The sequence below is a fragment of the Gobius niger genome (genome assembly GCF_951799975.1).
Source record: "Gobius niger genome assembly, chromosome: 3".
Taxonomy (NCBI): domain Eukaryota; kingdom Metazoa; phylum Chordata; class Actinopteri; order Gobiiformes; family Gobiidae; genus Gobius; species Gobius niger.
In genome coordinates, this window is record NC_136854.1 from 3,526,393 (window position 1) to 3,540,770 (window position 14,378).

At 43.3% G+C, this 14,378-nt stretch overlaps 1 protein-coding gene across 1 annotated transcript in view; it reads left to right on the top strand.

Moving 5' to 3' along the window:
• LOC306960577 (NACHT, LRR and PYD domains-containing protein 3-like) overlaps positions 1-14,378 on the top strand; it is a gene marked incomplete at both ends in the record, with an annotated part of 33,675 nt that extends 19,297 nt beyond the window's left edge. Inside the window, 8 exons of the mRNA XM_079553009.1 lie at positions 3,048-3,143; positions 3,699-3,762; positions 3,865-4,051; positions 4,119-5,901; positions 5,966-6,133; positions 6,204-6,377; positions 6,484-6,524; positions 13,849-14,378. Of these exons, the coding sequence (XP_079409135.1) occupies positions 3,048-3,143; positions 3,699-3,762; positions 3,865-4,051; positions 4,119-5,901; positions 5,966-6,133; positions 6,204-6,377; positions 6,484-6,524; positions 13,849-14,378 (3,043 nt within the window). The remainder of the gene's footprint in view (positions 1-3,047; positions 3,144-3,698; positions 3,763-3,864; positions 4,052-4,118; positions 5,902-5,965; positions 6,134-6,203; positions 6,378-6,483; positions 6,525-13,848) is intronic.

Sequence of the window (14,378 nt, forward strand, 5' to 3'; positions counted from 1 at the left end):
ACTCTGTTCTTTATATCAGAGTCTCTAACTCTGTTCTTTATATCAGAGTCTCTAACTCTGTTCTTTATGTCAGAGTCTCTAACTCTGTCCTTTATATCAGAGTCTCTAACTCTGTTCTTTATATCAGAGTCTCTAACTCTGTTCTTTATATCAGAGTCTCTAACTCTGTTTTTTTATATCAGAGTCTCTAACTCTGTCCTTTATATCAGAGTCTCTAACGCTGTCCTTTATATCAGAGACTCTAACTCTGTTTTTTTATATCAGAGTCTCTAACTCTGTCCTTTATATCAGAGTCTCTAATGGCTCTTTTCCACCAGCCCTACCCTTCTCTACTCTACTTGGTTTGGTCCTACTCTACTTGGCCTGGTTGTGTTTCCACTATTCTGTAGAATCTGATACTATATCCATGGTTACCAGGGTGTATCCATGGATATGGCTTTGCTTTTGACTGTACCCATTGGAAACAGTACCTGCTTGGCCTGGTTAGTACCAGGGCCAAGCAGGTACTAAAAAAAGTACCAGTTAACTGTAAAGTGGGCTGGTGGAAACATTTCAAATGCAGGCAAAGTAGAGCAGGGTAGAGTAGAGTAGGGTAGGTGGAACCGAGCCATAACTCTGTTCTTTATATCAGAGTCTCTAACTCTGTCCTTTATATCAGAGTCTCTAACTCTGTTCTTTATATCAGAGTCTCTAACTCTGTTCTTTATATCAGAGTCTCTAACTCTGTTCTTTATGTCAGAGTCTCTAACTCTGTCCTTTATATCAGAGTCTCTAACTCTGTCCTTTATATCAGAGTCTCTAACTCTGTTCTTTATATCAGAGTCTCTAACTCTGTTTTTTTATATCAGAGTCTCTAACTCTGTTCTTTATATCAGAGTCTCTAACTCTGTCCTTTATATCAGAGTCTCTAACTCTGTTTTTTATATCAGAATCTCTAACTCTGTCCTTTATACCAGAGTCTCTATCTCTGTTATTTATATTAGAGTCTCTAACTCTGTTCTTTATATTAGAGTCTCTAATGGCTCGTTTCCACCAGCCCTACCCTTCTCTACTCTACTTGGTTTGGTCCTACTCTACTTGGCCTGGTTGTGTTTCCACTATTCTGTAGAATCTGATACTGTATCCATGGTTACCAGGGTGTATCCATGGATATGGCTTTGCTTTTGACTGTACCCATTGGAAACAGTACCTGCTTGGCCTGGTTAGTACCAGGGCCAAGCAGGTACTAAAAAAAGTACCAGTTAACTGTAAAGTGGGCTGGTGGAAACATTTCAAATGCAGGCAAAGTAGAGCAGGGTAGAGTAGAGTAGGGTAGGTGGAACCGAGCCATAACTCTGTTCTTTATATCAGAGTCTCTAACTCTGTCCTTTATATCAGAGTCTCTAACTCTGTTCTTTATATTAGAGTCTCTAACTCTGTTCTTTATATCAGAGTCTCTAACTCTGTCCTTTATATCAGAGACTCTAACTCTGTTCTTTATATCAGAGTCTCTAACTATGTTCTTTATATCAGAGACTCTAACTCTGTTCTTTATATCAGAGTCTCTAACTCTGTCCTTTATATCAGAGTCTCTAACTCTGTTCTTTATATCAGAGTCTCTAACTCTGTCCTTTATATCAGAGTCTCTAACTCTGTCCTTTATATCAGAGTCTCTAACTCTGTTCTTTATATTAGAGTCTCTAACTCTGTTCTTTATATCAGAGTCTCTAACTCTGTCCTTTATATCAGAGACTCTAACTCTGTTCTTTATATCAGAGTCTCTAACTCTGTTCTTTATATCAGAGACTCTAACTCTGTTCTTTATATCAGAGTCTCTAACTCTGTCCTTTATATCAGAGTCTCTAACTCTGTCCTTTATATCAGAGTCTCTAACTCTGTTCTTTATTGCTGGGTTGCAGGTGACATCACAGCGTTCTAAAGGCCTATATTATTATATAGAGGAAAAATTATTTTGTTTTTGAGGAAATTTTTGGTCTTGTACAGAGAGATCTTGGACCCAGTGACTGATATTAAAGATCATTTTTTAAATTCATGTATTTTCTTTTTAGCCATGACTTGTGAAAGTGTAATGTTATTAATAGGAAAAATTGGCTCTTGCCCCCCGCTGGGTCCGATGACATCATCACATTCTAGAACCTGCAACCCAGCAATACCAGAGTCTCTAACTCTGTTCTTTATACCAGAGTCTCTAACTCTGTTCTTTATATCAGAGTCTCTAACTCTGTTCTTTATACAGAGTCTCTAACTCTGTCCTTTATATCAGAGTCTCTAACTCTGTTCTTTATATCAGAGTCTCTAACTCTGTTCTTTATACCAGAGTCTCTAACTCTGTTCTTTATACCAGAGTCTCTAACTCTGTTCTTTATATCAGAGTCTCTAACTCTGTTCTTTATACAGAGTCTCTAACTCTGTTCTTTATACCAGAGTCTCTAACTATGTCCTTTATATCAGAGTCAGACCTAAAGTCTCTCTTGTGTTCACAGATCTGCTCCTGGGATCGGCCCGTTGTCCGTGAAAAGTGATCACTCCAATGAGCGCGGGATTCATTTTAAAGGAAAACATGATTCACAGTAAGTCGAGTCACTCCACTTTATGTTAATGACATTTTAGTGTTTGGGTTTTAGAATTGGAATAAACTGTCAGGTCTTTGTTTGTGTTTGAGCGACTTCAGTGGAAGCAGCGTTTTAAAGTAACCTCTGACCTCTTTTTAAAGGGCTTTTGAGGACAGATAAAAGTCTTTAAAATTTACCTCTGATTTCCGCTGAGTCCACTCTCTCAGCCCTCTGTTATATTAAAGTCTGATATGTAAACAGTTAGTGGAAGCGGTGAGAGGACTGTTCCCTGTGGGACCCCAGTGCAGAAACGTCTCCATAAACTCTGGGTTCCCAAAACAATCAAAACACAAAATCAAAATGTACGAGACTGAACAGTAGGTTTAGTTTAATAAGATTATATTGTTTCTGGGAAAGAGCAGATGATCCTTTCCTGAGTCTGATCCAGGACAGTCCCGTGTGTTTCACTGAAGTGTGTTTTCTTCTTTGTCTCAGGATCCGCCAGAAACATCCTCCGTCTGAACCTGGTCCCAGCTGTGAGTCCCTCAGTGACCAGTCTATGGGAAAACCAATAAACTTCAGGACAGAGCGGTGAGATTTGATTCTGTGTATTATGGAATATTATTGTCACATAAAGGGAAGGATCAAAGAAAGATTCACTAAAGGAAACAAAGGAATCTTTAGTAAATGTTGACATTTTTAACTGCTTTGTGACAATCACGATTATTGTGCTGTTATTTCAATCACAAAGGATCAGGAACTAAAAGACAGATAATGGACTGTAGACGGAAGATGATAAACAGCCTGTAAAAAATTTGGGCTATTAATCTTTTAATTTATCTTAATTTATCTCTCACTGTGTTTATCATCAACTGTTGTGAAGAGCCGTATAATAAAAATATTTAATGTTTATATTATTTTTGTCTGTGTTAGACCCAGTGTTGACGTCAAACCAGAAGGTTCTGAACCAGGCCCCGACTGTGAGTCCCTCAGGAGCGACCGGTCCATGATTGAACCACTGAACTTCTCCTCAGATCAGTAAGATTGAGTGTGTTCAAACACAAGGACAGACAGTGGTTTAATGAGGTTCTGAAAGTGTGAGAGAAACAGCTGAATCCTGAGGTGTTTGTTGTGTCTCTGTCACAGAGTGGAGCAGGCTCCAGAGCTCAGAGCTCAGCAACATCACACTCAGCTGGACTCCATATTTAAGGTGTGTCCTTCACTGAAGTTTGGAGATGTTCAGATGAATGGACTTGTTTCACACAGATCTGACAATGACTGCATTTGTGTTGTTTCTAATGTGTCTGTGCAGCTTCTGGAGGAGGACATCTTCACTTTTGTCCAGAAGGAGCTGAAAAATCTCCACAAGGTTCTGAGCACAGATTACCCAGAATGCTTAGAGCCTGTGGAGGATGAGGATGGAGAGGCTTTTCTGAAGATCACTGTGAACTTCCTGAGGAGGAGGCAGCAGAAGGAGCTGGCTGAGCGTCTGTGGAGCAGTAGGTCCATTTCACTCAGTCATTTGATCTTCTCTGAGACTCAGGCTCTGTCTGTGTCTTCATTCAGGGAGAGGTTCTGGAGTTCTTCAGCGTAAACTGAAGCGTGACCTGCAGCAGAAGTGTCAGTGTGTGTTTGAGGGCGTGGCTAAAGCAGGAAGCCCCGCCCTCCTGCAGCAGATCTACACAGAGCTCTACATCACAGAGGGAGGGGCCTCAGAGGTCAACCAGGAACATGAGGTCAGACACATGGAAACAGCCTCCAGGAAAGCAGGCGGAGCAGAGACAGCCATCACATGTGAAGACATGTTTAAAGGCCCCGCGGACACAGAGGCGCCCGTCAGAACAGTGCTGACAAAGGGAGTGGCTGGCATCGGGAAAACACTGCTCACTCAGAAGTTCAGTCTGGACTGGGCTGAAGGCAAAGCCCACCAGGACGTCCAGCTGCTGTTCCCCTTCACTTTCAGAGCACTCAATGTGCTGAAGGACAGGAGCTTCAGCCTGGTGCAGCTGCTCCATCACTTCTTTAGAGCAACAGAAGAAGTGAGCAGCTTTGATGATCTGCAGCTGCTCTTCATCTTTGACGGTCTGGACGAGTGCAGACTTCCTCTGGACTTCACCCAAACCAAGGCCCTGACGGAGCCCACAGAGAGCGCCTCAGTGGAGGAGCTGCTGGTGAACCTCATCAGGGGGAGCCTGCTTCCCTCCGCTCGCCTCTGGATAACCACACGCCCCACGGCGGCCAATCAGATCCCTGCTGAGTGCGTCTCCATGGTGACAGAGGTGCGAGGGTTCAGCGACCCACAGAAGGAGCTGTACTTCAGGAACAGGTTCAGAGACGAGGCCCACACAATCATCTCCCACATCAAGACGTCCCGAAGCCTCCACATCATGTGCTTCATGCCAGTCTTCTGCTGGATCCTCTCCACAGTCCTGGAGCATGTGCTGAAGACCAGAGAGAGAGCAGAGCTGCCCAAGACCCTGACTCAGATGTACATCCACTTCCTGGTGGTTCAGGCCAAAGTCAAGAACATCAAGTATGAAGGAGGATCTGAGACAGACCCACACTGGAGTCCAGAGACCAGGAAGATGGTGCAGTCTCTGGGAAAACTGGCCTTTGAGCAGCTGCAGAAAGGAAACCTGATCTTCTATGAGAGTGACCTGAGCGAGTGTGGGCTGGACGCTGCAGCCGCCTCAGTGTACTCCGGAGTCTTCACACAGGTCTTTAGAGAGGAGCCAGGCCTGTACCAGGACAAGGTCTACTGCTTCATCCATCTGAGTGTGCAGGAGTTTCTGGCTGCTCTTCACGTCCATCAGACCTTCGTCGACACTGGAGTCAACCTGCTCTCCACAAAAACACAGAAGTCCACTCTGCTAAGAGTCGAGCCTAAACTGAAACATCTGCACCAGACAGCTGTGGACCAGGCCTTACAGAGTCCAAACGGGCACCTGGACTTGTTCCTGCGCTTCCTCCTGGGTCTTTCACTGCCGACCAATCAGAGCCTTCTCCAAGGTCTGCTGACACAGACAGGAAGTAGCTCCCAGACCAATCAGAAAACAGCTGAGTACATCAAGAGGACGCTGAGAAAGAAAGTGTCTGCAGAGAGAAGCATCAACCTGCTCCACTGTCTGAATGAACTGAATGATGGTTCTCTGGTGGAGCAGGTCCAACAGTACCTGAGCTCAGGACGTCTGTCTGAAGGTGGACTGTCTCCTGCTCAGTGGTCAGCTCTGGCCTTCATCTTACTGTCATCAGAAGAAGCTCTGGAGCAGTTTGAGCTGAAGAAATACTGTGCTTCAGAGGAGGCTCTGCTGAGGCTGATGCCAGTGGTCAAAGCCTCCAACAAAGCTCTGTGAGTGAGGTCTATGTAAGTATGAACCTTCTAAACTTTTCCTAAAACAGTGTGTTCTCTCCAGACTGAGCAGCTGTAACCTGTCAGAGAGAAGCTGTGAAGCTCTGTCCTCAGTCCTCAGCTCCTCTAGTCTGACAGTCCTGGACCTCAGTAAGAACGACCTGAAGGACTCAGGGCTGAAGATGTTGTCTGTTGGACTGAAGAGTCCTCACTGTAAACTGGAGCAGCTCAGGTCAGAGGGTTTACTCTTCATCTCTGTGAGTTTGTCATTTCTATGACTCTGTTTAACCCTGTGTGTTCAGACTGTCAGGGTGTCTGATCTCAGAGGAAGGCTGTGCTGCTCTGGCCTCAGCTCTGAGGTCCAACCCCTCCCATCTGACAGACCTGGACCTCAGCTTCAACCATCCAGGAGACACAGGAGTAAAGCTCCTGACTGCTCTACAGGAGGAGCCCCACTGCTCACTCTCCACTCTCAGGTGAGGACAGTTATTACACAGTTGATACACAGTTATTACTCAGTTATTACACAGTTATTACAGTCGACACAACCAAACTGTGTATCTGAGTCTGTGTCTGTTTCAGACTGAGTCCTGCTGGAGAACGATGGATGGGGCCCAGGAGATGTAAGTCTGACTCTTAACATACTTTTAAAATGACAGCTGCGATATTGACGTCAGGAGAGTTTGAGCTGTTTTCTCTAAAACCTTTAGAACTGAGACCTTCATTATTTTTCTGGAAAGAAAGTTCATTTCAGCCATATGTCGGGATGGGCACCATTAAACGAAAATGTCTGGTAGGGGACAGTATCGAAAAACAAAAATTGTTTCAGTTCAAACTTTCGGTACTTTTTTTTTCTCCATATATGACCACAGTAAGTCTAAAAAAGCAACATGAACGTGTGCGCAGATAATTGGAGATGGCCGAGCCGCTGTCTGAGGCAGGACTAAACCAGGACTTAGACTAAACCGGTTGTAACCCAGGTTAGAGTTGATTGCAAGACCCAACACAAAAGGGCGCGGGACACATTTTAATAGCTCATAGTGGGAGGGGGGCGGGGCAGCACAATATGGGAGTGGGTGGATGGGATGATTTTTCATTTCATTTCATTTATTCATTCCCTTTTGAGAATGAGAGCATTCGTTCGGCAGAATCACTGTGTTCAACCTCAAAACTGATAGAAACAGTTTTCGGCTCCTGTCACTGCGAAATACGGTCAAACGCAGACTCAATCTATCAAGACAAACATAGAAACAAACGCATACACTTCATATCAAATGAGTCAGGGCAACATGTCACATTCAGCCAGACTTTACTCCTCAGAATAAGCATAAAAGCTATACACTCACTGTGCACTCGATCCTCTGGGGATCCATCGTAGAACTCTTAACCTCTTTATCTATGATTCTCACTCGTCGTGTCATTTGCTCCATTTGAAAAAACTTCTTTAGCATAGTCCACAACAACAGGCCTGTCTTCACCTGCCCCGCGCCCATCGCCGCTTGTTTCACATGTCTAAAGCTGTAAATAAGCCTTAACTTATCCATAGTGTAGCTGCTGTAATCATGTGTTGTTGTTGTGGGAGGCATCATTAGAGATGCATTCAGGGACAGTACGAAGTGCAGGAAAGACACACGAAAGTCAGCACCTGCCGTCGCTCCTCAGGTGCTGAAGTTTTTCCGACGGCTTTTCCTCCTCCTGCGGTCGTTCATCCTGATGTTTGGGAGCCAGTTCCTGCCACCCCATTACAAAATTCAGGTCTGAGTCCCTGATTACTCCTAGATTTCGAACTTGATTTTTCGGTTCTAGTGAAAGAGCTTCAAGATGACCAGTGACAACCTCTCTGTGTTTCTGTGCCAAAGACTATCTCAGTTTTATCTGTATTTAACTGGAGGAAGTTACTTTGAATCCACACACTAATGTGTTTGATACAGTGACACAGTGTATCTGCAGGCCCATGTTCTCCTGCTGTTAGTAAAACATAGATCTGAGTATCGTCAGGATACTTTGTTACTGGATATTAATTGACCTGACAGAAGCATGTACAAATTAAACAAGAGGGGGCCTGCGTTTGTTGCTGTGTTTGTCTTGGTAGCTTCAGTCTGCGTTTGCCCTTGTCACACAGTGACAGGAGCATAACTTTGTTTGGGGTTGAACTGGCAAACCCCTCGCAAACCACCGCGTTCCGCAGGTCTGGGGAAAGCATGGGGAGGGGGCGGCACCACAACATCGCATTGTGAGTCTGTCCATGCCCCTATAAGCCTCTGGGAAGCAATGTAAGGTTGCGTTGAAAATGTGTGCCGTTGCCGTGACAACTCGCTAATGTCAATATATAGAGTCTTTGTCCACGATTTCTATATCATAATTATGTGATCATGTCACTACAATTTGAACAAGCCCATTGGATTCCTAGACACCCAAAACATGGGGTTAGAACCAAAATGACTTGTCTAGGATGAATAATAAAGGAGTAATGGGCATTTTAAGGATCTCGCCACCCTCTTGGACACCATCTTGAAAATTAGACCTTTCCAGTGGTCAGATTTTGGAAGACTTTTAGTATTTTAGTAAGCACACTTGATACTACAGAAAACCATTGAAAAACCTTTTGTAGAATTTTTTTTTTGTGGTCAAACCATATATGCAGCCGGCTAACAGAGACTTTTCTGCTTCTAAACTAACCCCTGATTGTGACGCTCCCACTGAGCTGTTTCTTCACACTCAACATTATTGTCGATAAATCACTTGTTAATATTAATAATATTCATGTATTTTATATAAAAGACAAACAAATTCTGTAGTTTCCCCTGGGCCACAGCTTCAGTATAAACTGTCTGTAAATACATGCATCTGTTACAATGTTAGAAAAGTGGAAAGTTCTGAAATGCAGTGAAAATGTCAAATTCAACTCCTTTTCTTCCAAATGAAACGCTGACATCACAGATATGTGACTTTTTTCCTGTATTACAGTGAGATTTAAAATGTGAAGTTTGATGTGAGAAAAGTCCAGGTTCTGCCATGGCTCCATTATATCCTAATGGGAAAATAACATGATTTCATTCATCTGGACAACAGGAACAAGGTCCGAACTGAAGAAAAGACAAATTCATATATTTTATATAAATGGACGCAAAACTCCGTCCTCTCTTAACCGTTCCTGACGCAGAAAAACGTATCCATGCCTTTATTTCCTCAAGGCTGGACTACTGTAACAGACTTTTTAATGGGCTCCCTGCCAAAGACATCCAGAGACTCCAGTATATACAGAACAGTGCAGCTAGACTACTTGTGCGAGCCAGGAAGTATGAGCACATCACACCCGTTCTGTTTTCACTGCACTGGCTTCCAGTTTCTGCCCGGATCGACTACTAAATCCTGCTGCTCACCCATAAATGCATTACTGGTCATGCTCCACAATACCTGCAAGAACTCATATCATGGAAACCCTCCAACCACACTCTCAGGTCATCCAGTAGCCTCCAACTCCATGTTCCTTCAACTAAACGCTGAACCATGGGGGACAGAGCCTTTTGTTCTGCTGCACCAAGGCTTTGGAACAGCCTCCCCGTGGAGCGGAGGGAAACTAAAAACCTGGACTTTTTAAAGCTAAATTGAAAACTTTCCTTTTTAAGAAAGCTTAGAATTTTTTTTAATGTGTGTGTTGTCTTGTAGCACTGAGATTCTCTGAATGAAAAGTGCGTTTCAAATAAAATGTATTACTATTGTTATTATTATTTTTATTAGGCCCGAGCAACGGACACGCAGTGTCCCGCGAGGGACTAATTAAAACCATTAACGGGGGAAGAAAACGCAAGAATTCACATAGCAAACGTGAACCGATATGCAAGTAACAGGGGTCAAAATGTAGTGCTCCGCAAGGTCTAATTTTGGGTGGGGTTCGCGAGAGAAAATAATAAAAGATGGCTCAATGGCGCCCCCTCAAGCACGCAGTTTACATTGAGTCAAAGAGAGCCCGGTCGCAAACAAAATCCTCGTACAAAAGTGACATTGGCCAGGGACATAGACCACGTCAAGACATGTCAAAAATGATATTATGACCCCGCCCTAAATGCTACAGGAAGTCGGCCATCTTGGCCCGAACCTCAAACCTTCAAAAGCGTATCTCTTGAACTTCTAGCCCCTGATCCCCGAGTTTTCAATGGAAAGCCTCCAATTTGGCCAACATGTCCCAAACCCATGTGGCTTTCAAAATCATCAACTACATTTTTTTTAAACTATTGGGCGTGGTCATGACAAGGCCGCAACTGAGAGGCCATTTTCAGCAAATTTAAAGCCTCATATCTCTCACAGACTTGGCCGGATTGGAACGGACCCAATCCGGCGCACGTGCACATGCCCCACCTGGACCTAATGGTGTGCACACGCAGCTGTCATCGCCAAAAATGCCTTTAAGTGGCTTATAAGTGACCCGCCCATCCTCCGTGAAAATCGCCAGAGGTCTTAGCCTAGCACCGTGCTGGCCTCTTTCAGAGTTTCTCCTGAAATTCATCAATTTTCCAAATTTCCCCCTTTCTTCACAAAAGCTTCACTTGTGGACTCGTATATACTTATACTACCCCTTTGTCACAGACAGAAGCTTTAATTTGGACGTTTTTGCCTCCAAATTCATGTTTTTCTCAACTGTACTATCACAGGAAGTTCAATTTGACGGTTTCCTGTCCGTCTCTGTGTGTTCCTCGTACTATACGGGTCTTACCAAAATATTGCTTCAATATCGAGGGTGCTGCAGGGCTGAAACCCCCTCGTAACGATTCTTTGGGCAGCCAGGAATTTACCCTAATTACAAAATTATGAAATATATTATTTTCTAAACTGTTAAACCGTTTCCTGCAAATACACAAGTGCGTGGTCTTTAATGACATTAATTTCACATCCGCCAAATTCATCTCAGCCTTAGTAGCTCCATTGGTAGAGCACTGGGTTAGTGTACAGGAGGTTGCTGGATCAAATCCCAACTTTGACTCTTTTTAATTTTTTTTTCTTTTGGACTCAGCACTTTCTGGGAAGAACATGTCTCGTCGCCAATGGTTCCACACTCATTAAAAACAGGGAAATGACCCCTCCAGTGTGTTGCTGGCATCAAATTTCAGCCTGTGAATTTAGAGAACCCAAGCAGTCATCAGGCCCATGTTTGCATGGAATTCAGCTCAGTGATAGCATGGTCATCTCAAGTGAAGGAGGTTGCCAGTCCAAACACAACCTTGACACTTTCACATTGCCTTCACCTTTTCCATGGGCCGCTGCACACATTGTCACAGCCCAAAACACATGAGTGCGGGACGTTTCATAGAAGTTCTTATGCCTGTGTGGCATCATAGCTTGAGCGTTGGATTCCCAATCATTAAGTTGCTGGATCAATTCTGACTTTAACTTTTTTATTATTATTATTTACCGCGCTTATGGTCCCACCCTCATGAAAAACGCTGTCAACATATGTGTCACTGAAGAAAAACAAATGGGGGGATAGTAGTGAGACAATTGAGGCAACACTGGGGAAAATGTCGAAAACAATCGGGGAAGTGTCTGGGGGGGCGGGGGGCAGTTACTCAGCACCTTCCGGGAAGTACATGAATCATTGCCTATGGTCCCACACTCACTAAAACAGGGAAATTACCTCTCTCCTCCAGTAGTATGCTGGGAACTAACTTCTGCTCGATAATTTAGACCAAAATTAGTCCACATTGGGGTAAATACCATGGAGCTACAGCTCAGTGATAGTGTGCTTGTCTTTGATGTAGGAGGTTGCCAGTTCAAATATGGCTGTGACACTTTTCTAATGCTTTCTCTTTTCTTGCCGGCATTTTAATAGAATTTCTGATACATTGAAGTCTGGCAGTGATTTTAACAGTTTATACAGTTTTAAGAGTTTCTGCAATTTCAACAGTTTTTTACAGTTTCTGCAACAAAATAGTGATTTTTGCAATTACAACACAATTATGCCACTACATAGGGATTTTCACAATAGCACTATAATGCAACTTAATAGGGACATTCGCATATAAAGCACTGTCATGCAACTTAAAGGGACTTTCGCATATAAAGCACTGTCATGCAACTTAAAGGGACTTTCGCATATAATGCACTGTAATGCAACTTAATAAGGATTTTCGCATATAAAGCAGTATAATGCAACTAAATGGAGATGTTCACAATAAAAGCACTATTATGCAATTATGATTGTTTTCACAATGTTTTGCAATTTTTGCAATTTCTGCATTAGTAGCCTACGATTCCGCAATCAATCACAATTGCATAGCAATTGCCAAATGTTCTAGTTATGTTATGAAATTAGCTTGTGAAGCTACAGTCTGGTACGGTCATCTTTGCTCTCAAGCATTATGTAATTGTACACTGTCCTGATAAATAGATACACAAACAAACAAACAAACAAACAAACAAACAAGCAATTAAGAGTGACACCAGGTTGGGTGTGAGGCACATGTTTGGGGAAGAGGGAGAGAGTGTGGTTGCAAGTGACAAAGCAAGTGGAGGTGGTCCCAAGGGACAAGATCAAGCATTGTGGTTAAAAGGGACGAGAGCGATCAGGGGCAGTCAAAATGAGCGAGTTCGATCATGGGGCTCGCAAGGGCCTAGAGTGATGAAGAGTGGTCGCAAGGGACCAAAGCAAACAGAGGTGGTCGTAAGGCATGAGAGCGAGCGGAGGTAGTCGCAAGGGACGAGAGCGAGCGGGGTGGTCGCAAGGGACGAGAGCGAGCGGGATGGTCGCAAGGGGGGAGTGCGCCAGGGGCGAGTGCGCCAGGGGCGAGGGCCTTTATCGCCGCGCGCGGCTTTAATTATTATTATTATTATTATTATTATTATTATTATTATTATTACAAATGTCAAACCTGACTCTTGTTCTGCAAAATGAAATGATAAAATATATGACTTTTATACGGCGACAGGGGAGCAAAGACAAAGGAAGTCATGAATGTTTTTATAATGAACAACTGGACATAAAGAATCGTCCACGACAGAAAAACTACAAATGCTTCAAATCAATTTTTTGCTGATCTTTGACATGTCCAAGGCTCTAAACACCACATCAGTCCCAGCTCTGAACTCTTCATTATTATAAAGAGAATCAGGTTTTTAACTTCAAAGGTTTTGTTTTGAATCTGGCAAATAAAGAGTTAAAACTCCCAAATAAATCACATGTTTGGGAGTTTTGAGAAGGTGAGAAGTGATTCATGAGATTCGTTAAAAAATGAGAAAAAGATGAAAGAATTAGGTTTTTATATTTTAGTTTGAAAAGTGTGTCCATTTTTGGGGCGACAGAAAGAAAACTGAAGGACCGCCACTGTCACAGCCCCGCCCACTGTCACATAGCCCCGCCCACTGACACGCAGCCCTGCCCTCCATCAGACCTCCTAAATCTTCTTAAATCAATAATTTAAAGGAACTAAACTACATTTACACCTTCATGAGTCTGAGACATGTTTTGTTCCTGATAAACCACTTTCTAAGAGTTTAAATGTAAATTTTCATTATGTTTCTTTATCTGCGACAGCGCGACACAAACAAGAATTCAGGTTTTAATATGAAAGAAAATATTTGTTAAATGTGACTTCAGAACATTCCAGGTTATGTGTGGCTACGTCACAAGAGAAACTAAACTGAAACATAAATAAATGAGCTCAGCTTCACTCAGACGATCCCGTGAAGCCTTTGGAACAGAAGCATTTTTACAGAAACAATAATTAAAGCTCCTGTTTTATTCTATTGTCGGGGTGAAATGTTACAAACTGTGGCTTAAAAATGTGCAGTTTTCTCATTTTTTTTGTTTTTTTTAAGTGAAACAATTAAATCGATCATGTATTTGTTGATATACATGTTTAAATCTTTGAGTCCATTTCAAATCAACATAAATGTCGTTCTCCTCTAAAGAGTGAACAGGGACTAACTGCTGCTGTGTTTTCTCTCCGTCAGATTTCACTGAACTCTCTCTGGATCCAAACACAGCTCAGATAAACCTCAAACTGTCTGACAACAACAAGAAGGCCACATATGTGGGACAAGATCAGCCGTATCCAGATCATCAGGACAGATTTGACTGGTGGCCTCAGCTTCTGTGTGACTCTGGTCTGACTGGGCGCTGTTACTGGGAGGTCCAGTGGAGTGGATGGGTTTATATATCAGTGTCTTACAGAAGAATCAGGAGGAAAGGAGACGGTTATGACAGTGGGTTTGGATACAATGATCAGTCCTGGAGTCTGCTCTGCTCTGAACATGGTTTCTCTGTTTGGCATAAAAACAACCTAACCCGCCTCCCTCAGCCCGGCTCCTCTTCTGGGACAGTAGGGGTGTATGTGGACTGTGCTGCTGGCTCTCTGTCCTTCTACACAGTCTCCTCTGAGGAACTGATCCACCTCCACACCTTCAACACCACCTTCACTCACACCCTGAGCCCTGGGTTTAGGCTCTGTGATTACGGCTCCTCAGTGTCTCTGTCAGACTGA